This window comes from Cynocephalus volans, chromosome 17, assembly GCF_027409185.1.
Source record: "Cynocephalus volans isolate mCynVol1 chromosome 17, mCynVol1.pri, whole genome shotgun sequence".
In the NCBI taxonomy this organism is placed as follows: Eukaryota; Metazoa; Chordata; class Mammalia; order Dermoptera; family Cynocephalidae; genus Cynocephalus; species Cynocephalus volans.
The window spans coordinates 10,940,388-10,967,119 of NC_084476.1; the positions used below are offsets into that span (position 1 = coordinate 10,940,388).

A 26,732-nucleotide genomic window follows, 5' to 3' on the forward strand; every position below is an offset into this window, starting at 1 on the left:
CAGACGAGGCAGGCAGGCATCAGGTATGGTGGCGGAGGCTCGACTGCCCCTGCTCTGGGCACCGCTGGCCCCGCCTTGGCCGAGGCTAGAGTGTGCGAATTTTGGTTCCTTGCAGCCCAAAGGCGTGTGTGGGGTAGCTGGCCCTGGGCCCTAGGCCTTGGTCCGTCTTCCTTCCCAAGCAGTACTTGAGGCCCATGTCCATGATGTCAGAGGCCACTTCCTTGGTGACTCCAGCACTCAGGAGGGACTCAGTCCCTTTGGTGGATGGTAACACAGACCCAGGCCCTGAAGAAAGACCTGGCGTCTGTCAGTCTCTACTGTCCACTAAATGTCCCGCCAGTGTCCTCATCCTGCTGGCCAGGCTGAGCCACTGGGGAGGGGAAGTGCGCACTGACAGATGAGTGGTGCTGGGTAACGACCGAGGGCCACGAGCTCAGGAAGCGGCAGAGCCAGAATCTGAAGCCAGCACTGCAGGCGGTGTGCCGAGTGCTTTGCTCCAGCACGGGGTCTTACGGAACCCTCTGGGCTGCGTTTCCCCTCCTTCCACTGTGGGAAAACCCCAAGAGGTCCCAGGGGGTGCAGACGAGGCAGGGCTGGAGGCGCTGACACTCTTCTGGGGACCCTCACAGCCCCCATGAGATGCGTGCAGAGTTTAGACTCGCCCTGTTCCAGCTCTCTCCACCCGCACCTGGTGGGAACAGAGCTGGAGGCAGTGACAGCCCAGACTGTGAAGTCTGGCCCAGAAAGGCAAAGGTCACTTGGAAGGAGGGAAAGCTCTTTGATAGTGAAACCTGAACTGCCGGTTCCTCCCAAGGAGCCGTGTGCTTCCCGGCCCCCAAGCAGGTGAGCAGTTGGGACAGGACTGAAAGCCCCCAAGCTGCGGCCGCGTCTCCGCCACCCCAAGCGCCAGCCGGCTGTGCGCCCCGCAGACACGGCCCGGCCCGGGCAGACCGAGATGAAAGAGCGCCTCGCATTCCTTGCTGGGGCCGCACCACACCGGCTCTCAGGGCAACTGGATTTTCTCCTTCTAGGAGCATCCCTGAGGGCTGAGGCCGGAGAACAGCGTGCCCTGCACCCTCCTGAGTCCTCTGGCTTGTAACCAGGTCATCTAAACTACATGGCAAAGCAGCCCTCCAGCTCTTTCTAGACGGCTGAAGGCTGCTGGGGCCGTGACCCTCTGCTCAGCGAGAGCCCTGGCGGCTGGAGAGGAAGCTTGAGGCTGGAACCCCGGGGAATCCTGTGAGGGACACTGACCTCTGGTGGCCTCAGACACAACAGCCAATGGGGAAAAGAGGTTAAAACAAATGTTTATTTAACAAATTATATTAGGAATACAGACGATCACACAGTGAAACTTCCCTTTGCCAAGTACAAGAGTCACCTTGAATAAATACGCAGTAACGTCCTTCCTAAGGTCCTTGCCTGAGGCCCGACAGGGTCGCAGAGCAGCTCCCATGCTCTTTGCTGGGAGAACAAAGCCCTGTCGCAGTGGTGACAGCTGGCAGGGCAGGTGCCTGGCCGCCTCCGCTAGGCTCCAGGGCTAAGGCAGACAGCAAACCGACTCAATGGGCTCAGTGCCCGTGTGGCGTGGAGGCACGTGGCTGCTTGGCGAGGCCCTCCTTTGCCCTCCTCCTCAGGCCCACCGGGTTCTCAGAGAAGAACGCCTAAATGGCAAAGGACAGGGCAGCCAGCAAGCCCGCAGATCTGGGAGAGCCCTGTCTGGGTGGAGGAGCCGGGCAGGCAGGCTCCTGGCCTGGGTTCAGTGCCCACTGCGTGATGGCGTGGTGGCCTGGTGACCAGCAGGGACCAGTGGCAGCCAGGAAGTCCATTAGGGGATGAGAAAGAAAAACATCAGCCTGAGGCATGTGCTTATGAGTGGGCGGCTGGCCCTGCGGGCTTTGGGGCCCAGTCCTGCCTCTGCCACTCACCAGCCTGTGCCCGTGGACAAGTTTCAGCTTCTTCATCTGGAATGAGGCGCAAAGAGCGTCCACTCTGGGTTTTGTGTTTTTGCTTTTAGGGGGAACGAAAGGAGAAATGTGCTTAGAGTGCCTGGCCTAGCGCCCGGCAAGGAGTAGGTTAGTCCGTGTGAGCCCCTCCTGCCCTCCCACCGCTTTCTGAGTTATGAAGTGGCGACCGTGCTCCTCCGACCAGTGCGCCAGGGCAGGGGAGGCTCTAACCTGTTATTTACCACGACAGGGTCCATCTCTCCAAGTGGCAGAAGGTGTGGCTGGTGTGAGTTCTTGGACTCGGGGTGGGAAAAAAGGCCTTATTATAAATCTGCAAGTGAACTTGGAGCACATCACTCGCTTCTTGTCACCTTTGTGCCATCACCAAGGCCCTTGAAAAGATACTTCGAATTTTCAGAGAAAGTGGGAGGCAGTAGGGGAACTGTGCTCTGGTTAGTCTTTTTGGGAGGATCAGAGGGTGACGGGCAGGGACAGCAGCAGCACTGAGAAGTGCTGGGAGGGGAGGGACCCAAGGGATGAGGTCGTGGCCCTTCACATTTCCAGGAGAGTCCTTGTCCCTCCCTTCCCACATCAGCCAGAGGGCTTTTGAGGAAAGCACTCTCCCAAAAGGACATACAAGGTCGCTCAATTCCTGGAGCTCTCCCCAGTCCTCCTGCAGCCTGCACAAGCCCACGGGGGCCGGGCACACATGCACACATGCATGTGCACACACACGCTTGCACATAGCTACTGTCACCTACACACTCATCCTCACCCACCTCTCAGAGGGTAAGAAACGGAGGATTAGGAGCAGCCTAAAATCTACTACAGACACCAACGTGTCCCTAACACTGATGCTGCTTCACTAGCTTAGGCTGCTGTCTGCTACAACACTCACGGTCAACGCTATCCTCAAGCCAAGTCCATAACACCACGGAGGAGACGGCTCCAGCTGGCCTGGGTCCACGCGGCTTGCCCTCTTCCCAGTGGCCCTGTGGCCCTGCCTTGTTCCTGTCTGTCCAGCGGTGCAGGAGGGCACATGGGCGCCTGGCCGGGGCCTCTGCTCCAGGGGGGCTTGTGAGAGGGTGTCAGTGGGGGGCTGTGGGCATCCCTTCCTTTCTCCAGCAGCCACCCTCACGGCTTGGCTCTGCCTTGTGACAAGGGACACAACATCACCGCCTTTGGACCTTTGAGGGCCTATCAGAGCTACTGAAATGCCTCCTTCTCCACCAATGGAGGGGAGAGAAGGGCCACCAGGCATTACCTGTTGGAGATAATGCCACAGCCAGGGCATGAAAAGAGGTGGAAGGACAAAGTGCACAAGCCCAAATGAAGTGACAGAAGGGGTCAGAGCTCTGCCCTACCCTCCTGCTGTCCCCCAGCCTGTGAGGTTTCACCCCTCTCCACTGGGCTTTGAGTCACGCAGGCCACTTGGTTTTGGACCAGCCACCGTCCAAAATGCAGCTACTGAGTAGACACAGGTTCTCTGGGTCCCCCTGCTCCCCAGAAGCACAGCTTATTTCAGTGGAGATGCCTGAGATCCATCGGTCAGTTCTCTCCTGGTGAGCACCAGTCCCGCGACAGGTCCTCATAGGGCCCAGGCAGGTTCCAGTAACAAACTATCTTTTCCTGCCACTGTGCCACCAGGGAAGGCCACCCTCTACAGGGGCGTCCTCAGGTCTCAGGGAAAGCGGGGAGAGGCGACCACTTCCCTAATACACAGAAGTCAAGAGGTATCCAAACGAAGAGGAAGGGGTGACCCTGGAGGTGGCGTTGGTCCACAAAGGGGCCCACGGGGGCTGGAGATGCAGGGACATGAGGTATCTTGGCCCCGCCTGCCTCTTGGCCGGCTGCGTTGGCTGGCTCTTCCTCCGGATGCTTTGGTGCCTCAGTCGCCCTGCTGACCAGGGCCACCTTGGCACTTGCGGCAGGGCAGGGCCTGTGCCAGCTGAGGCAGTGGGTCTCCATGGCCACCCATACTCATCAGGCCCTCACATCCACAGGCCAAGCCTCCGGGGACCAAAAGTTATCAGATCCCCACATTCTGTGGAATCAGGACAACCTCTAACAGCAGATACCACGAGGCAAGGCAGCCCATCGGGTGAGGGCCTGAGCCCCCAGGGACAGCAACCACCACTGTCCTCGGGGCAAAGGTGCTGGAGTTGAACCTGGCACCCGGCACTGGAAGAGATGGCAGCACCTCCAATAGACAGTCGTGGAGAAATGTCAGATCTGGCCCCAATTCAGTGATCTGGCTCAGAGGGATGTTTCAAAACATTTGCTCCTCTTAGCAGATATCATCAAGACATAGCCTGGCTCTGAGAGGGGTGCCCGTGTCCCTTCAGGGCTGGCCACCGTCTCAGAGCGTCGTTGTCTGTGGCCCTGCAAGGGTGCATCCCTGTGGTCCCTCGGCCAGGGGACCGGGGCTGAGGCAGTTGGAGCTGTCACTGGCACATGGGCGTCCACAGATGAGCCCCTGGGGCACAGGGAGTGCCGTGGATGAGCACAGCACCCTGGGCAGCAGAACCCACGTCCAAGCAGGGTCCCCGTCACTCAGCCTCCCCCAAGAAAGCAGCACCCCCTCTGTGCTGGTGGCTGGGGTGTGCCGCTCCCTGACCTCTGGATGTCCAGTGTGTGCACTGGGTGACGAGTCCATGGGATGTCCCCAGTGGGGCAGGGTCCACTCCTCCTTTGCGTTTTCTCATGGTTGCTGTGAAACACTTGGGGCACCTGATCCTATCGGTATGAGGGACCTGTTGCTCGGCAGCCCCTCATTGGTGATCAGTGAGCCCTGGAGGGTCCTATGCAAAGCCACCCACCCTGGGGGTCTCCAGGAAGGAGAGCCGTGGCTTAGTGGGGTCTCCATGGCAGGCAACAATCAGGAGTGAAGGGAGCCTGTGGGTGTCACTGGGTGGCTGGAGCAAGTACCCGGGGCCCTTGGGGATGCTCCGTGGTGGGCAAGAGTTTTTGCAGGACAACTGGTCATCACACAGACACGTTAGGAGCCGGTGGCCACTAGAGCACACACAGATTAGTCGCAGTTACGAACAACATCCCCAGGCAGGCTGGGGTGTCGTGTCAGGCAAGCCAATGACAGGATGCAACCCCTCAGCTGCCCACAGAGCCCCCGGATGGGCAGTGTGGGAGGAAGGGCTGGTGGACACAGTGGGAAGCAGGGCAGGAGGGACGGGACAAGGGAGGGGAGCGGCCCACACCCCAGCCGCCCCGTCAGTAGCCTGGGTGGGAGGCCTCTTCTCCCCGAGGGTGGCGCAGGTGGCTCTGGCTCCTCAGGACTGAGGGATCTGCTGACACCTGGTGGGGCTGGGCGGGAGCCTGGCGGCAGCACTCTGCTCTGTGCGGAAGCTGTACTCGTACTGCAGGAGGAGGAAAGATGGGAACAAAGAGGCACGGTCAGTCCACAGGCGCCACAGAAAACCCCTGCATGCCTCAGACCAAGAGCGGGCAGAGGACGTACCTGCCAAGGGCTGGTGCCCGTTGGGTGGCTGTGCATGGGCACACCGGCTGTGAGCCGTGTGGCATGTGTGTAAGTGTAGACACACTGTAGGGTGACAGGCTCGTGTGGAACTGGTACTTCTCACAGTCCTGCCCGCTCCCTGCAGAGTGACACATGCACTGCAGTGCGCACAGCACTACACCGAGGGCAGATGTGCGCCAGCCAACCGCGGGCCAGGTCCGATGCCCAGCACCCTCCCTGCTTCCAGAGACCATCATGCAGCCGTTAAGGGGCAGACATGTGACCCAACACCAAACCTGTCCCAAAGGCCAGCCTCAGCTGCCAGGCTTTGGGACCCCTGGCTTGCCGATGACAAATGCCATGTGGTTGACCTGGGGGCCCAGGGAAGGGGTTTCCTGAGCCTCTGTCTGGCACAGCCCCACACCCTCCATGCGCTTTCCTCACCGAGTTCCCGGAGGCACATGGCCGGACTGGGGGCCTGTCCTCTGTTGGGCCCTCACGCCTGACCTGAGCTTACCTCCCTCTGACCCGGACTCACAGAACGAGATCTGAGTCAGGGAAACTTAGAGAAGGGGTAAGTGTCTCTGATGGGGGCTGGGGGGCAACTGTGGTTCACCTGAAGGCCAGGTCGGATCTCAACACCCACACGCGGGCAGGGCGTGCGGGGCAGGGGAGTGGGTGCAGAAGGGCGCGGGCAAGGAGGCCCCAGCCCGGCAGAGAGGGGCCTGCAGCTGCCGGCCGGGCCGTGAGCGCTGTAGGCGCCGGGCTGTGGGGACCAGGGTGGGGCTGTGGGAACAGCCTGGAACTCTACGCCAAGGCAGCCGTGTGGTCATAGGGGTTTTAGAAATGAGGAGGTTACATTAAGTCAGTGGTTTTCAAACAGTTTACATATTTAAAAAACTTTTAGCAGTGGAATTGCCATCGAAAAGGGCTCTCCTACACAAAACAGACCAAAGTGGAGCTACCCTAATTGAACCTGGCCCCTGTACAGTGTCAGCTCCTCGGGGACACCATCCAACAGGCGGGCCTGGGAAGGGAGGGCCCAGCAGGAGGACAAGCACCGGCACTCCCCAGGGGGAGAGCTTCAGCCCCCGGCCCCCTCCCACCAGGCACACTGGCCAGGCCAGGCCTGCCCAGCCCTCTTGCCCCCCGTGTGAGCTGCTGCAGCGAGGGGCTCTGAAGGCCGTGCTGGGAAAGAGCTGCTAAGAGCTGAAGGGCTCTAGGGGCCACGGCACAACCAATAGGCCCTTCAAGAAAAAAGGGAAGCAGAAGACTTTTCACAGTTTCTTTCTCTCAGTGGAAAAATGGGTGGGAGGCTGGGGCAGCAGAGCACCAACACGCAGCACCGTTTCCACGGCCACTCCCATGTGACAGCTCCCCAGGACCGACCCAGGGCTGACAGATCTCGCTGGAACTGGCTGACACTGGCCCTGTCCCTGTGTGGATGATGGGGTGAGCAGCCCCCAGTGGCTCCTGGAGCCAAAGGGCCAGGTGATGTTGCTGATACGGTGTGGCCCCACTAAATGGCATCTGTTGCCAGAAGGGGTGGAGGGAAGGACGTGGCGCTGCAGGGGGACCAGGTAGGCCTCTTCTCCTCTCTGAACCTCAGCGGACTCACCTCTGAGGGAGGGAATGCTCTCTCCTCCCAGGCTCTGCCCCGAGCATGGAATGAGGTTTAGTAGTTTGGGGTCTGCCCACCCCTGGCACCCAGCAAGCACTCACTGAACATCTGTCGGCTACACAAGAGATCCCATCCAAGCAGCCCCAGCCCTCTCACTCTCCTGCTGTCCAATGACTAGGGCACAGGACGCAGTCTGGGGACTCCTGCTCTCAGGAGGCCGACAGCCCCAGACAAGGAGGGCTCCCGGCAAGGGCCAGCATAATGCTGCCACCTGGTGGCTGCTCGGGTCCATGCACAGCAGGTAACAACAGCAAATCCGTCCCTCGTTGGCTTCATCAACACCCACTGACAGCCATATTGTTCTGGTGCTGGCGCCGGGCAAGAGCCCCACACGGTTCCCGTTCCCTAGGGCTTCACAGGGTGGCAGGGAAGAAACACGGGCACACTGACAGAGCCCACCTTTGAAGGCAGCTGCATAGGGCAGGGGGGCCACAGGAGGGAGGAGGAGGGCTGCAGGGGGCAGGTGGGGAAGGGCATCGAGAGCACAGACAGCAGCAGGTGCAGAGGTGTAGAGGGCAGCCCGATGGGCATCAGTCCACATGCCACACAGGAGGAAGAGCAGACTGGGAGAGAACAAGAGGTCCTCAAGGACTATCTAAGGGGGACATGCCTGGAGCCAGGGGTTGGAAATTGGAAACTCTGGGGGTGGGGGTAGCTGGGGCTACAGGTGTGGGGGGGGAGGATGGCCCGGGGAGGGCAGCAGAGCCCAAGCTGCAGGTAGACGCTGGAACCCAGGGCAAGAGATGCAGCAGGCTCCTCAGACTTGAACACACACCCTGGGGTCCTGCTAAATGCAGATTCTGACTCAGGAGTGTGGGATGGGGCTGGAGAGTCTGCATTTTCAACTAGGTCCCAGGTGACCTGATGCTGCTGGTGCGGGGACCAGTTTAGACAATTCCGTGACACAATGGGACCTGGGAGTGGATGAACTGGAGGGGCTGGGGAGCTCCACTTTGGATGCTCAGAGGCCACGCCTGGGAGACGCCCTCCCGGGGCAGTCAGTGGAGATGAGGCAGCTCTCAAATGAGGGAGGTACACAGCCAGTGCTGGGCCCCAGCAGCGGCAGCGGCAAGTGTCACTTCTGCTCCTTTGGCGGGCCTTGCTGTGCTGCTGTGCCAGGCTCCGGGTGGTGGCAGGGAGCACACAGAGCAGGCAGGCAGGCCTCCCTGATTTGTTGAGGGCTGGTCAGCCAGAGAGTAACTGAAGGGAGGTTGAGGCCCAGCCCCACCAGGATGCAGACAGGGATGGGCCCCCAAAGGGGCACTACAGCTTTCTGGATGGCAGGACATTTCCAAGACTAGGCAAGCAATTGGCTGACCAGGGAGAGATGCCAGTCTTTGCGGCCAGGAGTAAGGACCAGGTCCCTAGAGAGGGGCCGTGGATGGACCCTCGCGGATGAACTGCTAAATTCCTATCTCGTCACACTCTGGGGCAGGGGGGAGGGTGGGGGTAAGTCACCAGTTCACACACTTGCCTCTTCCTGACTCACAGACCGAGTACACCGAGGTTACCCAGAGGCGCCCAGGTCCCGCGGTGCAGTACACAGATTGCTGTCCCCTCCCACCCCTCTCTCCCTCGGGATTTTTTCCCTTTTTAGGTTATCTTGGCTGGAGAAAAGTGCTACCCCCGCCCCCCACCTTGTTTTCCCTAACTCCCCAAATGAAATTTCAACATATGTCCTCCAACCTAATCCCCCTTAGGCTGCGGATAACCCTTCCCACAGACGCTGTCCTATGCCCGGGACTGCTCGTCCCCGAAGTGTTTGCCCAAGAGACTAGGGCCGCTTCTGGAAGCCCTTTCACTCCCTTGGGCAAACAGCGAGTACCTTTGAAGGTGGATTTGGGCCCGGATTTGTTTACTCAAGACATTAGTCTCCTGCATAAGGAAAACCTGCACTGGCGTACAAACAGCAAATCCTTTTTGAATTAAAAAAATTTTCAATTAAAAAGCATTTGGGTCGCAGAGCCTAGTCCAGCTGAGCAGCGCCGGGCTGGGGCGCCCTCTGGTGGGCACAGGCTACCATTGCAGCAGCACAGCAGACCAGGCCCAGGGCCTCTCCCAGGAAAGAGATGTCACTGTCAGGGGCTGTCGGGGGCTTTCCTGGGACCCCAGGGACCCTGCCACTGAGGCATCAGTCCTCTCAGCTTCCCAAAGCCTCTGCTCATAGCGAGGCCAATGTCTTGTCATAGGAGGTGCCCACCGTGGCTTCCAGTGGCATCTTGGAAGGCAAAGTTACTTTAGCCTCCAGGCTCACATGCAAACTGGGGGCTTGAGGATGCATGGGGAGCCAGGATTGCCCTCCTCATACCATGGGGAGGTTCTAGAATACCCTGGAGCTGAGGAGACTACCTTGTCCAATGCCCTCATTTAGGGTGAGACCCTGCAGCTGGGCCTGGAGCTCTTGGCTTGTGGATTCCACCTCTGACTCCTGTAGCCACTAATAAGGTGACAGGAGTGGCAGGAGCTGCCAGGTCCTGATCTCCAGGGGCCTACTTCCTCTGGGAGGCTGGTCTGGTTGCCCCTGCCACAGCCTCTGAGAGAGTCTAGCTGCCTGACCAAGGCCACATGGGGTTGGGACACAGCTGGGAGACACCTTTAACCGCCACACCAATGGGGAAGGACAGAGGCAGCGGTGAGGGCTCCTCCAAGCCCTTCGGGAAGCCACATCTGTGTTCTCGTTCTGGTTTTCCCAGTTAGTTCAGGAGCTCTAATCTGAGAGCAGCAGCTGTGGGGTCTCCCCCGAAACCAAAGGGCTGGATAAGGCCCCACTGGCTCATGTATGCAGAACCTCCATGTGGTTCTGGACTTACTTCTTCCTGCCCTGCTCCCCCTGAGCCACGAGCTCCAGGAGCAGGAACCACGTCTGTCTAGGCTCCACTGTGTCCCTACGGCCGGCGTACCCACCCCAGAGAGGGTCCCTGTAAACTGTCGCGGAATGAATGCACAACTGTCCACCTATTCAGCCCCTTCCTCTCTCTACGGGGGCACATCCAAGTCTTTTTTTGTCAATCCTCATCAGCACCCACTCCCCCCACCCCATTTCCTTCTCTAAGCCAGGGACTCTCACAGGGGGATGGTGATGCCGAGGGTCTGTCTGTGAGGGATGCCAGCTGTCCTGGGATGCCCGCCTCCCTGGGCTCAGGGCCAGGAGAGCCCTTCTCACCCTGCAACACCCTGGGTTCACTAAGCACCTTCCTTCCAGAATCCGATGGCACATCAAGGAACAGGTGAAGCAACTCCCACCCCCCACCCCGTGGCACAGCCCAGAGCCCCTCATCCCATGCGGAGGTCTGCGTGGTTTCTGCAGAGGTCTTTCCCCATCCTCTCCTTGACAAGCAACTATTCTTCAATGTGCCAGGGCCAGCCACATCTTTGTGCCTTTCTGAGTACTGGTCTCTCTGTCTGGAACACTCTTCCTGCCTCGAGTGGCAAAGTCCTACTTGTCCTTTAAGGCACAGCTAAAGGGGTGCTTGTTCTGGGGAGCATCCCCCTGGGGAGAATTGGTCACAGCCTCCTGGGCTCCCACGGCACTTTCTGTGCTCTCCTCAAGTGCAGGGTGGCTGTGGAGTCTCAGCTATTTCTGTTAACTCTACAGCCTGGGGGGTCATGGCCCAGAGCAGATGAAAGAATGAATGAATGATGGATTGGTGAGATGGGTGGGTGGGTGGACAGGCAGGAGGGGGGGCGAGTGAAGAGACAGATCATGCTCTGGGCCCAGTTCAATAAAAAGGAGATAAAGCAGCTAGTTTATGGGCTCAGTTCGAAGGCAGGTGGAAGGCCATCTGGTTTTCAGTCCTCTGTGGCAGCGGCAGTGTGCCGGCCCAGGCCTGCGTCCTCTGAGCACGACTGTGATGTCCCCATCCAGTGGGATAGTCACATGTCATGTCAGGTACTAAGCCCAGCACCCATCTGCGGCAGCACGTCATCCCCGCAGAAGGTGAAATTGAGCCTAGGAGTGATGTGTGTTTGTATCTCTATGCACAGACCATGTGCAAAGTGCAGGTTCCCAGTGTTGGCCTGTGTAGTGTTTAAAAGTAGTTACAAACACTGGAAAGTTGAGAAACTTTGCATAAAATGCCATTTACGTAGATTTTATTTAAAGGAAAATAGGGGGATATGACAGTTCCAGACACCCATTTTCACAAAGCAAACCATCAGTCTCACACAGGGAATGGAGGCTGCTTCCTTCAGAGGCATGTGCTTTCCAGTTTGCCACAGTCCCCACCACTCCCTATACACTGCCCATCCAGGCCATGGTGACTGCCATTTTATCATTGTGATTTATTTTGTGAGTGTGTGGGACGATGGGGACAAAGCAAGCAAGAAAGTAAAATACTTTGGGTACTCTTGGCTATTAGAGGAAGGAAAACGAAAGACATTGTGAAGGTCACGTATTTCAAGAAAGACAGGAAGAGGCACATTTCGGGGTGGAGCTAAAGATCCCTGCATGATGAGCAAGGACACAGAGAATGTCTGGCTCTCCCCAGCCCCACCCTCACCGATGGCCTGGAAGGCCTCGCAGGCACCTACGTCTGCCCCTCTTGCTCTGGGTGGGGCTTTGGGGCAGGGCTGGACTAACAGATGCCTTTGCTGCTAAATAAACGCCATTTCTGGCCCTGCACACAGCTTGGGGAGCTCCCTCATCACTGAGACAGCATTTCAGAATTCACCTGAGTATCACCTACAAAGCGGGTATTTGTATTTCCCCTCTTCTAGATTATTTGTAGAAAATATGTAAAACAATACTTATTTCCAGCACTGATATCTGGGTGGAAAAATAAGGATGTGTGGGGGACACGCTACAAAGGTGCCCTCCTTTTCTGTTTTGTCATTAGGCTCCTTTTTTACATTTGTGACAGGCAACCTTATACTAATCTATTTTTTGGCATATTACGTTATTTAAAACTTGAGGAGTAAGTTCCTAGCACTGTAAGAAAAGGGTAGAAAAATCCTTCTATGAAGGACTTGCAAAAGACCAGACATTCACCGTGGCTACAATGTTGCATGAGCAGGTATACACAGCTGGTTACCAGGTATATACAGCTGGTTACCAGGTATATACAGCTGGTTACCAGGTATATACAGCTGGTTACCAGGTATATACAACTGGTTACCAGGTATATACAGCTGGTTACCGGGTATATACAGCTGGTTACCAGGTATATACAACTGGTTACCAGGTATATACAGCTGGTTACCAGGTATATACAACTGGTTACCAGGTATATACAGCTGGTTACCAGGGCAGGTGATTCTGTCTGGCAAATGTCACCTCTGCTTCAGCTTCATTTCCACCGGCTCAACCTGGCTCGTTATTTATATGATGGATGTCCTGGCCGCTGTGCTAACACCCTGTGTGGCGGCTGCTGCTTAGCGACATTGCCTCCGACAAAACCCAAAGGACAGTGGGGGGAGGGGGATTCAAAGACTCTCGGAATTAGGAACTCTATTAATGCAATCCGCCATATTAATTAATATGCCCGGGGAGAAAAAATATGATCATCTCGATGGATGATTAAAAGACATTTATCAAAAGCCACCTTCCATTCCTGATGAAAATATTTAGGAAAATAGAAATAGATGGCCAATTCTTTAAACATGATAAAAAGAAAAGACATGTCTGCATACAGCAAACCAAAATGCAGCATTATGGGTTAATGTTGAAACTGGAAACTTCCATCAAGGCATGGGTAAGATGGGGAGGCTCAGGGACCTGAACGTGCCTGCCCAGGTGTCAGACGAGGGCACACAGGAGTAGCAGCAAATACGTAAGGCAGGAGGCCAGTGCCGGCGTTTGCAGACGACATAACTGCCTGCACGTGGAACCGAAGAAAAGCCACTGAAAATCCACCAGAAACAGTAAGTCAGCATGATAACTGACTCCAAAAATAACATACAAAAGTGAACAGCTTCTTAATATACAGAAATAAGTGACAGAAAATAGAATCGAAGGAAAGATCCCATTCACAAGAACCACAAAAACATAAAACACTAGGAATAACCCAAAAAGAAATGTGTAGAATCTCTACAAAGAACACCATTCTACTCTGCAGGGTAGCATAAACAAAGACCTGGGCCAACAAGAGGCATACCTTGTTCTTGGCTAGAGAGACACTCTATGTAGAAAGCCAATTAGTCTTCTACTAACGTATGTACTTAGTGCAGTTCCAGTAAAAATTGAAAATGGATTTTTTTGGCACCCTATTCCCTCCAAAAGATTCTAAAGTTCAGATGGAAGAATAATCATGTGAATATAATTAGGAAAATTCGGGGGGGGGGGGGAGAAGGAACTAACCCTATTATATATTAAAGCTTATTATAAAGCAATAAGATTTGAAACAGTGTGGTAATTCTATAAAAATAGAACAGAGCAGAACAGTGTCAGTAAAAATATCCACTGATCCATTAATATGTGGAAATAGATAATAAAGGTGGCATTTAAAAGTCACCAAAGAAAGAACTCTAATGTCAAGAGGATTGGCTAACACTTCAGAATAAAATAGAGCTGGTTCTATCTAGCTTTTACCTCCTAATAAATTTCAGATGAATTAAGTAGTTGAAAAGTATTTGATATTTTAATATACTAAAATACAGAAGAGTAGGAGAAAACAGGGATGAATGTTTATATAATCTTCTGGCACAAAGTCAAAAATAAAACAAAACATTAAAAAGAAGACAAAATTGACCACTAAAGTTTTAAAACTTCTGTATGACAGAACACATCATTAATGAGGTGAAAAGACAATGGATAAAGTGTGTGCGTGTATGTTTGTGTGTGTGTGTGTATTTGAGCACGTGAGAGAGAAAAGGTTGCTATCTTCAAAACATAAAGAGCTCTTAAAAATGAATGAAAAAAGCTAAATAAGCCAATAGAAGACAACTGGGCAAACAGCACAAACAGAAGAGATTCACAAAAGAAATGCAAGAACCAATAAACATATGAAAAGATGTCCAACTTCAAGTCTTTAAAGGTGATTAATTAAACAATGTCAAACTAAAAGTGCAGCAATGCTTAGGTAAGTGAGGATGTGTGAAAAGGGACCTCATGCGCCACGGTGGGGGGGTGTTTAAAGGGGTGCATCATTTTTGGAAGGCAAAATGGTACCAGGTATCCTTCTACAGAAAGAACCAGAGAGCAGAGGCCATGCACACGGGAATATACTTTATCAGTGTAACAATGAGTAATTGGAAGCAACTCAAAAGCCAATCAATAGTGGATTGGTTAAATAAATTACGGCATAATCGTAAAAGGGAGCAACATGTAGTCATTAAAAAGAACGAAGCAGATCTGCAAACTGACATGGAAAGGCATGCAAGCGAGAGCCTGCGGTGAGTGCGAGAGCCTGCGGTGAGTGCGAGCGCAGGTGACGTGCATTTGAACGTGGTGCGTGCATGCCCTGGGTGGGGATGCTCACCTTTTACTTTACATGTCCCTGTAATGTCTGCATTTTTATAAACATGTGCAGCCTTTGTACTCAGAGGAACACACTAAGTACATATATATAAAAAAATGTCAATTCCGATCGCCAGGGTCGCTGCTGAAGATGATAAACTGCATGAATGGTTCTCCACATTTTATGGGAAGAAATTTATCTTGTCTGTGGCATAACACAGGGATTCCTAAGCTGTGGTCAGGCTCCTGAAAAACCCGTGAAGTGCTGTTCCCCAAGCTACTTCCCATATTTCAAAAGAAGCCTGAGACTCTTTTCGTGCCTTCGAGAAGGTCGTCTATTTAATTTGTTCATCAGGTTTCTTTGTTTTGGGCTGGAATTTTCTCAATCAGTGTGATAGCTCTGTAATGTATAAAAGGGGAGCAGTACAGGGTAACTTCTATTTATTTAACTAACTTTAATTTAATAAATGAAGTAGTCAGATTTCTTTCCCAAAGCATTTCAGCTTCCTGACTGAAAAATAAAGAAATAAAACGGATTCTGGATGGTGAAAATGTTCAATTTCATAAGGTAGAGAAAAGGCGCCTTATTTCCCATTGCAGTTTAAGACCTGACCACTAGATGGTGGAAAGGGACCACAAATTTTGTGGCTGCAACATTTCCTTTCACAAAATTCGTTAACATTAATAAGCACAATGAAAGCCTTCCAAAAGTAGAAAGAATGAACAATTGTGCTGGGATATGAACATTTTGCTTTTATAAAGTTGGGACTCTGCCATTTCATTACTGATACAAAAATCCTCTGCCTCCCTTTCTTCCTGCAGGATGTGATCCCAAATCCACCCTAACCTCATATATTTGAAGGGGCCTGCAGAAGCCCATGCAAAGAGAACATCCAAAAGTTGAATTCAAAAATTCTTTTTACCTCGCGCTGCCAAATGTATTTTCATTAATTTTGCCTCAATGCCGTGACGTAAATGCTGGTGGAATCGGCCCCAAGCTAAATAAGCAATAAGCCCCATTTTTCAACACACAAACACATAAAGATGTCAGCTCAAACTGTTTACTAATTAACACTTAAAAAGACACAAATTAGATATGCGTGGCTAAGAGCAATTATAATCAAGACGAATTTCTCTAGTCATTTGGGAACTGAAAAAAATGCCTAATTGCTGGAACCAATGTTTTAAAAACTGAAATCAAGCCAGTTAGCAAATATGTTCATTTAAAGAACATTCCACGTGACTACACTCCTGAGGATTGACTACAAACATGAGAACAAGGAAAATATTTAGGTATAAAATTAAAATTTTAAGCTCCTTTAGAATTATAACTTCTTCATTAAATATGTCTGCAAACAGCAGCCCATAAAAACCTGTAGCAATTAAGTGGTTAAATGAACTGCCTCCCTTGTCAATTTTAAGGGAGTGATTAATATTAGATCGTCCCTTTACTAATTAGACTCTCCCTCGTCTTTCAGCTTTAAAGTCGAATGAAAATGGAGGCTGCCTGCTCCATCAGGAAGCGTGGTGGGCTAACGAGCGCTTCCCCCGCCACGTCTTTGACTGTGGCATCCACTGAAGGGAAGGGTGAGCATCGTGGCTTCTGTGTGAGGCTGGCAGCTGGTGGGAAATGGCTTTGCATGCAGCTGGAAGGCACTCTGGATTTCTCACCTGCCCGATGCCATTTCATCAGAGTTGTTTGCTCCTATTTTAAAAAGGTTTGCAGGTAGTTATGCACGCAGTACGAAATCCATGATCAAGGCCACTCCTCCTGGCCATCACTCTTCACGACAAGAAATGGTGGGGTCTGTGCGGGAGGTGAGCTCAGGATGGATGGGCCACAGGACAGGGCGCGGAGTGGGCAGGGAGAGAGGAGAAATAGGTGACCAAGGCACGGGCATTGTTTTAGAGGCTGCTGCAGGACCGCACAGTCAGGAAGCTCCTGCCCTGGCTGTGACGGGGAATCCATCAGATGGAGAAACGGGGCAATGGCTTACAAGGGAGATCAAGAGCGGCAGAGACGGAGAATATTTATATGCCCATCTTCTCTGAGAGGAGATGCTTCATCACAGGGGTCTGCTGTGAAATTATGTTCCTCATGCTCAAACAGAGAGAACCTTTTGTTTGGGCATTGGGGAGGACAATAGCAGCTTCGTTGGGACAAGAGTCCCACAGGGTCACTCACTACTCACCTGCAGAGCCAAACTGGCTGCTGCCCAGTCCCCTGGGGGGAGAGGAGGAGAGGAGGGCGACAGGGCCAGAAAACCTTCCCACTGCTGCTGCCCAGCTGCCACTGGCCAGCTTGCTGGTCACCTCCTGTGGCTGAGGGGACATCAGCAAAAATTCACTTTATCATGCCTTGGATTAATTTATATGTGCCCTGGAAGGACGCAAGGCCCCTGCTCTGCATGGCGGATAGACATGGGGGGCAGGAGGGTAGTGGTTGCTGGAAGACGGGGGGCAGGCAGGAGACCGCTACTACGTCATCAGGAGCCAGGAGAGTGACATTCGACTTTGAATTTCTTTATTAATCATGGCTTCATTCACTCTCAACCACCCACACCAGCAGAGTATGTTTGAATTGTGAGAGGTTTTGTCCTTCCAAGGATTTTTTTTTTTCAAAATCTGCTCAATGGCATCTATCTTGCTTTTAACTTTAAAACGTGACCTTCCTTGGGTGTCTTATGAAACTTAACCCAAGCACTTCTCACACCACAACTCCTGGGGAAACCCCTGACTACAGCAGGCAGCAGCAGGCACTTGACTGTGCGCCCTGCCAGTGCAAGGTGCTCAGAAAGCCGTGCCGTGCCGTGCCCCCGGGTGGGCCAGGCCTGTGCTCCAACCTGAGGTGGGGCAGCCAGAGGACTTGCTCCAGGGTCAAACCTAAGTGGCAGGTTTCTCATCCTATTGTAGGCATCCAGAACGGGAAACTGTGTCCTGCCCATGACACTGGCACCTGAGGGCTGCCGTGCCTGTGGCTCAGGCCGCACTGCCCGCCAATGCTTAGCCCTCCTTCTGTGCTCCAGGTCTTCCTGGCTGTTGGGGCTGAGAGTCACACTCTCTCCTGACCACATCAAGTTCCTGGGGGCCGGAGGTGCATGGCCCACCCACAGCTGGGGTGAACCAAGTCCCTCTCCATTTGGTACTCAGTGCCAGGCAACTCTTGGGCTGGGTGCCTCAGGTCCACTGTGGGTCCTTGCTGCAGTGGGGGTGCCGGGGAGGTTCTCCTTGGCTGGATGCTGGCATGTCCCCCTTGGCTGCTGGTGCTTATCTGAGGCTCTCCCACTTGCATTCCTAACCACCAAGCTCAAGGTGGACAGGGTCAGGGGGTTCCTTCATGGGGTAACCTGCCTCTGAGGCCAAATAGTGGTGACCAGGCTTGGTCTTAAATTCAGAAACATCCCCCAGGCAGGGCAGGGTGGATACAGTTAAGGCTGGAAGGAAAACAAACTGGCCCTGATTCTGGATGGACAGAATGACACACTGCCTTCAGGGGTACACACTTCCATGTCCCTTAAAGTCAGGACTACACTTTGGTGGATGAAGACTGTAGTATATTCAGCCAGGGTCACACTCAGTTCTCAGGTTAGCTCTGGGCCACACTGAGTGATAGCTCCATGGGTGCCGTGGGATTTGGCAGGTCAGTGAACGTCTTGTGTCCAGGTCTGTCCTGTAGGATGGGTGGACACCACTTCCTCCCACAGGGTAAGGAGGCCTAAAGGAGGGGAAGCGCTTGCCTCTGAACAGATGCTGCCCCGCTTAGGAGCCCCAGGAGGGATCAGGGTGTTCAGTACAGGCGGGGAGATGGGCAGGTCACGCATCTGTGCCCCCGAACCCAAGGGCAGTCTCTTGCCTTATTTATTGAACTGTTTATTAATTCTGGTTTAATGGTGTAAAGTGCAAAGTTTTACAGTGAGCAAAGTAAATTTCCGAGCCTAAATCCCTCCACTCTCAGGATCCTCAGCAAGAGCAGCCAGGCTTGCTGGGAACTGGACAGAACAAAAGCAAAATTGTCCTGACCAGGGGACACCCAGCCTGCTCCAGGACCAACACGCGGAGCCTGATGGCGGAGCCCATGGGCCGTGGGCACAGCTCCTCCTTGGTCTTCACCTTCCATGAGCGACGCTGAGTTCAGGGGCTAAAAGGAGCAACCTCAGGTTTACTTATGGAGAAAACCCTCTGACATTGCTGCAGAAGGAAGAGCCAGTTCACCAGTGTGTGGATATCAACATACTATTAAATGCATGTGAAAGGCGGGTGTGTAAATAACTTCCAAGTCCTCAGATTAAATGAAAACTCCTCAGCATTCTTGATACTTGTTATGATTTTACACCCTATTTAATGTTTCTTACCTCTCCTCATTTCCCCACATTTTCTTTTAGTCAACTTTAATTTATGCCAATAGTGAATACAGACCTGTTTTTTAACCCATTACTAAAAATGAGAAATAAAGCTGGGCTTGGTCAACTGGGATGACAGTCCCTGGACACCAGCACTAGAGTGGTGTGACATGCTGAAACGGGGACAGATCCACACTGACTGGTGCCCTGCACTTGTGGACCAAGGAACACAGTACCAATAATCATTGCGACCATGACAGCAGCAGCCACCGCGAATGGTAACTGAGCATGACTGTGGCAGGTGCTACTCGAGCCATGCACATGACCGTCCCAGGTAAACACATGAATAGCACGAGTATTTTTATTACTACCCTGACTTTACAGCAAAGGAGGCTGAGGTTCAGAAAAGTTAAATGGGGGAGCTGAGATTCAAGGCCAGGCGCTGACTCCAGAGCCATCTCCCACACCTGGCTCTGCGCCTAGTGGGGCGGCCACACCCTCTCAGAGCACCTAGCATCAGGACGGTTTAGTCCTTAGAGCAGAAAGAGAATTAAGGTTTTGGGGGTTCCTTCCATATGTCCTGGGCCCTAAACGGGTGCCCTCTCCTACTTTACCCCATGCCAGTAACTTGGAGGCCCAGCCAGGGTCAGAACCTAGGTGGACTTGACGTCCTAAGCCCCACTGTCCCCACAGTCCAGAGAGCTCCTTAGAGGTACATGAAGTCCAAGACTTTCCGTCACAATGGAGAGGATCTGGAGTACAACATGCTGCGTCTCGATCTTGTCTTGGGCAAATTATTTCACCTCTTGGTGTCTCAATTTCTGACCCATGGGAATGAGGTCCCCTTGGTTGGCTTGGGGCGAGAACCAGTGATAACGTATGTGAAGTCCCGAGTCCTGAGCTGAGCAGATGGCAGGTGCTTCAGTAAACGGTGCTAAGGTTACAGCTAGCAGGTAGCACTGAGTAGGATGGGATGGGAGAAAGCTCTTTTTCCAGCACAACTAATGCACACTGATGGGGTGCTTGTTTTTACATGTCTTCATTTAGTATTCACAAAACCCTGTGAGATGGGTTCTACTGCTGTCCCCATTTGAAGCAGAGAAGGGGTGTGACCTGCCCCCAGCCTGCGGAGCTGGGCTGTCCAGATGTCCGAGGCCACCCCTGCTTTTCCACCTGCAGTTAGCGCAGGCCCCTCAAGGCCTTGCCCGTACATTTACCAGACTCCACCCTACGCAGGGCCCTGCAAAGGCGGCCTTCATAGCAGGTGGCCCTCAGTCCATCCACAGCTACCTTGCTTTTGAGAAGGGCAGACATGGAGTTCTATGCACACTTACATTTTTAATGTAGGAGCTGGCCTTTTTTTCCCTAAGTTACCATTAAAAAAAAAGAAAAGAAAAGAAAAAAAATCTATAGGTGACAATCAGGTTGGTTTTTATAATTTACTGAAAATCAAAGACAAAGGGGGACTTTTTTGTCTTGTTTTTGCTATGACAGGTTTAGAAATTTGTTGTACTACATTGATTCAATTTTCCTTGATTTCAGCCATCTTTCAATAATGCAGCCTGCTTCTGCGAGCTGGGTACACAAGAGAAAACCCAAAGGAACTGAGAATATTGAAATGGTTCTACCATTTCCATCTTTGAGACAAATGTTCCTCTCAGAGGAGAGCTGGCTGTAGCACGTGACTGCTTAACAGCCTTCTGTACATACGAGAAGACGTGCACGCTAACGCTGTCTTATGAAAATGGGGAGAGCCGGGGCAGATCCGGCCGCCTCAACTCCACTATCCCAGCCCTCTTTCCTCAGAGTTCTCGTCTGTAATCCAACCCTGGATTTCTTTTTTTTTATATTATTAGGAAAAAGTCCAAACTATTTCAAACCAGGCTGCCAAGTGGGGTCTGGCTTACCAAACACAGTGAATATATACTGACCCTTCCTCTAAATCATGAAGAGGCTCTGTCATTTCCTCAAAACCCTCCTGGTGGCAAAGGAACAGAAGGAGGAAGAAATGTCAACCCCGTGCCCACCCCTCATCCCCCAACTTCTGTAAGCCGAGACGTTTTTTAAAAATGTGCAGAATCGATGGCTCCATCAGTCACTTAAAACCTCTGACTTAGAGAAGACAAGTCATTGGTCACATTTGACTGGAAGAAGTAAATACATTAAAAGTGAGTTACTTTTTCTGAGAAAGAAATGTGAGTGAAGTGGAAGGGTTTTTCTCAGAAGGGCACCCGGCACCTGTCCTTCCTGTTCCTGGACCAGATCCCTAATGGGGCATAAGAGGCCTTGGGGTGAGCGGGGTGGCTGGGTCCCGCCTGCCCCAACTCTGGGCAGCTTACTTACCTCTTTTTCAATTTCTGCTAGAGATTTGATGGTGATTCCCAAGAGATCAAAGGGCTGCATCTGAAAACACAGATCAAGTCATCCTTTTAAACGGCTGGAAAATGCTCCTTCACATTTGCTTTTATGCATGACAACTGTGAAATCTCAAACCACCCTGTCATCTAGCATTTCTCCACCCCTATCCACAGGAAACTCATCAGCAGACTCTGGTCATTAGTGAGGGTAGAGGGACAAAGGAACACTGAGCATGCTTCAGGAAAATGTGGCTGACAATGGGGTCCCCTTGTGCTGTGGGACCACAGCACCCAGGAGGGTCCTGGGGCTCCTGGAGGACCATGGCTGTGGCTGACCAACATTGTCTTTCTTCTCCCTCTGCAAAAAAAACCAATCAAACAAACAAAAAACCCAAAAACGTGGACAATGTTTGCTCTTTCTTGCTGCAGCTATAGGGCTGGAGGTGCCCAGGCTCTCACCAGAGGCCACCCTGACTGCTGCATCTACGTGGTGGCAGCAGGTTTATGGAATTCCAGGAGTCTTTCATCCAGGACTCTGTGGGATCCAGGGAAGAAGCTGGGGGGAATTCCAGATCTTTGAAAATGCCAGATGAAATGGAACAACTGCCAATCAATTATCATTTGAGAAATCAAAGGTGGTGAAAAATGATAACAGTACAGCTTAATGGTGGTTTCTATAGTTTCACAGAGACCTTTCTTTTTGAAAATGCTGGCCTTTCAACAGATATCATAAAAAATCAAGTGCTCATGGCAATGGACTTTAGCTGGAGGCCCACAAAAGCCTAGGATGAGAGGTACAGAGGACGCTGGTCCGAATCCCTTCTGGGCACATCAGTGTTCTGTCTCCCCCAGAAAGGCACTCAGCCCAGCCTCCTGCAGCCCAGGCCAGCGGCCGGCAGCATAAGCAGGTGAAACCCGAGAGTCCCTGACAGAACCCTGGGGTCTTCATGGTTCTGACTACAGCAGCCCAGAGGTGAAAGCAGGGCTGTAGCCTCGACCAGGCCAGCAGGATTTCCTGCTCAGCACCTCCTCTGATGCAGCCATGGGTGGAATAACTTCATCATTCTCCACCTGTTAAAAAGCCGTGTGGGCGGGCAGGCTGCTTGGGTTTTAATTGAGAGGGGTACACGGGAAGCCTCAGCACTGGGTGCTGCCAAGTCCTGGCGTGGGCCCTTGCTGAGTCAGCAGCACCCGCAGCAGCACATTCGCAAGGGCTGTCCTGGGCCAGGGCCACCGAGTTACCTGCTCAGCTCCTGGGGCTGCTCTGCCAGTAGCCACAAAACAGTTTGGCTGTCTTTGTGCTGCCAGCCCGAGTGCTGGAGAATGCGGCCGCCTGCCTGCCTGCCTGCCTGGGATCCAGCAGAGGTCCAGCTGTTGCATCATTAGGCTCTAACTGCCCCACTAAACTTTCCCAATTGGAGCTGGTAAGCAGGGCAGAGCAGCCTCGCCAAGGGAATGGGCGGGAGAGGCGCCAGTGTCTCCATGGCAACGTGGGCAAGTGGAGTCGGCCGAAGTTACTCAAGCTCTGCATGTCACGTCACAAGCATTTTTCAAGATTAAGCTGCTTACCAGAAGGGTTCAGAGGAGGCCTATTATATTTCATGAAAATGGAAACTACAGAGCAGGTCAAATCGCAGGCCGGGTGGTTTTAAACTAGATCCAAGAAAAACACTGAAGGGTTCTTTAGTTGGTGCCCAGAGTGGGGCCTTCACGTTTATTAACTACTCAAAGCAAACTTCTGCAAAAAGGATAAAATCCAGAAACAAGTTTACTGAGCTGCCACGGACCAGGTCTGTTCCACTGAGAGAGAACCACTGCCATCTCGGGGGACAGGCACCATGTGAGAGAGGACCCCAGGAGTGCCAGGCAGGTCTTGCAGCCCAGTGCAGAGCCCCCCAGAGCTGGGCATGGTGGGCACTGGGCATGGTGGGCACCGCTCATGGCCTAGATTTGGCCTTTGGTCCCAGCCAGCTCACCCAGTCCCTCTGTCATTAAAGATGGCTTGGGGCTCAGTCTGGGCTGAGTGTGCTATTGTGTACATGGGGTCAAGGCTGGCCTGGCATGAGCAGGAGACACACAGCTAGAGGCCTCCAAGTCAGAGCAGAGTATGCACTTAGCACAGAACGCAGCAATTAAAATGGAAAGGAAACTGTCATTGTTAAATAAAATTACTAAGCTGAACTTGGGAAACAAAAAATATTCACAACCAGTGAAGTTCAGCTCAGTTCACCGTAACATTTGGAATGGAAAGGCTCAGCTTCGTTGAGCGCATCTGCCCGTCTGTCTCACTCTCCACTTTTACTTCTCAAGCACCTACTACATCAGGCACTAGCTGAAGGGCTCAGCGATGAGTACAGCCCACCCCACTCTCAGGAAGTCACGGTCATGGAGCTGCAGGGTTCAGCTTCCAGTAGGAGAGAAAACACACAGGGAGGAATGATGCCGCCAGGGGCAGGGCGTGTGAGGGCCACTAGAACAGCCCGCATGCTGCAGGAATCAGGACAGAGGGAACTCAGGCTGGGTGGCAGAAAGGAAGGGCAATCATGCATAAAACTTACACTTTCTGGGACACAAGAAAATTTCTCTGAAATCATAAAAGGCACACCATCCATTGCTGCAAAAGAAGAAAAAAGGAGAGAAAATGGCATTGAAGACACTCTCAAGGTTCAGTAACTTAAGACATCAACACAGGGAGCACAAATGAGTCACTGACTGGAGCCAGGCGATGCTCAGCACAGGTGAGTGGGAGCTATGGGGTGACAGCAGGTACCATCCTGCTCCCAGGGACACACAACCTAATGAGGGAGGCAGACACCTTGTCGCCCCCGACACCAGGCAGACGTGTAGACAAGAGCTCTGGGAGCAGAGAAGGGCTGGTCTAGACCCTGTCCTCTCTGCCCCTCCCAAGAATCTGGCCTCCAGTCTGTAAGTTTGGGAGCTGCCAAGGGCTGACAGCACCTGAAGTTACATTTAAAAGGGGAAGGGGTGCTTATGAGTTAGAGTGGAGTGTGCAAGGCACTTGCCCAGAGCCGGACACAGAGTGGGTTTTCATGGGAGGTCACACGGTTACTGTCGTTGACTCTGTCACTTAATCCTGGGGCTTCCAGGCCTAACCCAGGGCTCGGCAGTCTGCTTCATTTTAACAGGACACGAGAGAAAGGGTGTGGAAAGGGTACCCAATGAATGAAAAAACCAGGGGTCCTTTTCCACAGCGCCCCCCCCCCATTCACCCTGTCCCCAGGTTGTCATCATCCAAGGCACACTGAGCAAAACACAACCTAGGGCATGCCACCGCGAGTGCTTTCTCTCCATGCATTACGATGTTAGAGGACCACATCAGCACTGGAAGTCTTGCCACATAGGAGGAAAAGTGATACTCAACAAGGGATGTGCGGCAGCCAAGGGGCTGCTGAGACAGGTGGGCAGAGACGTCTCCTGGTGTCGGGCTTCTCCAGGAGGTCTGAGCACAGTCAGGTATGAGCAAAGGCCAACCTGGGCTTCACAGGTCCTATAGCCCAGCCAACGGGGTGGGCCTCACCCCGAGGGCAATGGCTTCATGGTAAACTGTGGTTTTAAGAAGAAACGGAGTGAATAGAATAGCAGCCTGGGTGAGCAGGTTCCCTGGGAAATGACATTCTTTGGTTCCCCCAACGTCTTCTGAGATTAGGACTTCCCTGGTGTATGAGTGGTGGACAGTTTTTTCAGTCCTGGTAAAGATCAGCAGAAGCACAGGCAATAAACCAGGAGGAAAGGAAATAAAGGAAAGGAAAGAAGCCTGGGACAAATCCTCTCTGATGAGCTAGAGGAGCCAAACGGCTCATTTAAAGCTATGTTCATGATTTATCTTAGGGAAGAAAAAATAAAACCGTCTCTGGTAAGTTTGAAGAAAAAGATACAGCACAGCGGGCTCCAGCTGCTCTCTGGAAACCTCCCTCCTCTTTGGAAGGTTTCTATCCAAAGCACAGCTGCCAGGCTCTCACAGAGACATCTGTGGTCAGAGGCTTCTCCTGTCACAGGTGGCCCCTGCAATCTGTGTGAACTGCCCAGCAGAAAAGGGGCTACGGGCTGGAACAGTGCAACACTTCCCCAAAAAGGAGGGAGGGGGAAAGCCCCAAGTAATCGTAAACGATATGTCCTACCTTCAGACATGCTAGCGAAATCTGAGCACCTACACAGGTATGCTCATTTACAGCTGAAAAAATTCAACAGTGAATAAAGGATCCCTGGAAAGCCCCAAAGCCTCCTAGAGAGGAACAGAACCAAGTCCACCCAATACTCTAGAAGTGGCCAGGCCAGTTCTACTGCAGGTGTGAGCCGGTGCGCCCTCACAGGACCCTGACTTCCTGACTTCCGGTGCTGCCAAGACAGGCATGGCATGCAGCACTTGTATTGTTTCTGATCATTTTGACAGCCTAGCAGAGGCTCCTAGAGGTTGGAGCTTGCCAGTGTCATGCAGTGATCTCAAGTCCTAGATGCTGCAGCCTGCTGTGGCTATCCTCTACATCCCCAAAGCCTACTGCTGTCACTGCCATGGCCTGCATCGTTTTCTGCTCTCTGTACACACCCTCTCCTGCCCACTAGACAGAGGGCAGCGTCCACAGCGAAGCCCTCTCTGCATGCCCGTGGCTCTGCGCACAGGGCCTTGGAAACTGTGAGCACTCCACCAGCACAGTGACGGATGCCTGGGTGTGTCTCAGTGAGCTCGTCGTCAGCACAAGCTGTCTGAAGACCCACTCCCCACTCATGTGCAGGAGACCGCACCCGTCCTTCACTCTCCAGGCTTTCTGCCTTGGGTGTTTTAAAGGCGTTATCAGTGTTCAGGGGTGAAGAACTGCCCCTCACTGGTGAGAGTTGTCTCTATCAAATGTCAGTGGACGTTTAGAGAACTTGTGTGTTAAAAGGTGGTACGGTGATCTGCAAAGACCTGATTTCACCTCTAGGAACTGAGACTTAGGAAGGAAGCACTAGGGCTGGAGAGGAAGGAAGGTGGCGCCTTCCCACTCGGAGTCTCCTCCCCACTCGGAGTCTCCTCCCGACTCGGAGGCCCCTCCCCACTCGGAATCTTCCCACTCAGAGGCCCCTCCCCATTCAGAGGCCCCTCCCCACTCGGAATCTCCCCACTCAGAGGCCCCTCCCCACTCAGAGTCTCCCCACTCAGAGGCGCCTCCCCACTCAGAGTCTTCCCACTCGGAGGCCCCTCCCCACTCAGAGTCTCCCCACTCAGAGGCCCCTCCCCACTCAGAGTCTCCCCACTCGGAGGCCCCTCCCCACTCGGAGGCCCCTCCCACTCAGAGGCCCCTCCCACTCAGAGGCCCCTCCCACTCAGAGGCCCCTCCCCACTCAGAGGCCCCTTCCTACTCAGCGGCCCCTTCCTACTCAGAGGCCCCTCCCACTCAGAGGCCCCTCCCCACTCAGAGGCCCCTTCCTACTCAGCGGCCCCTCCCCACTCAGAGGCCCCTCCCACTCAGAGGCCCCTCCCCACTCGGAGGCCCCTCCCCACTCGGAATCTCCTCTCTAGTCAGAATCTCTTCCCCAGCTGG

General features: G+C 53.1%; 1 protein-coding gene across 2 annotated transcripts in view; it reads right to left on the reverse strand.

Moving 5' to 3' along the window:
- Window positions 1-1,312: 1,312 nt before the first annotated feature.
- The window catches only part of MVB12B (multivesicular body subunit 12B), a 181,965-nt gene continuing 156,545 nt past the window's right edge, over window positions 1,313-26,732 (reverse strand). For both annotated transcript variants that reach the window (XM_063081985.1, XM_063081984.1), the window contains 3 exons: window positions 23,751-23,806; window positions 21,179-21,238; window positions 1,313-5,320 (listed from right to left, as the gene is read on the reverse strand). In XM_063081985.1, coding sequence (XP_062938055.1) covers window positions 5,234-5,320; window positions 21,179-21,238; window positions 23,751-23,806 — 203 coding nt within the window. In that variant the 3' untranslated portion in view covers window positions 1,313-5,233. The remainder of the gene's footprint in view (window positions 5,321-21,178; window positions 21,239-23,750; window positions 23,807-26,732) is intronic.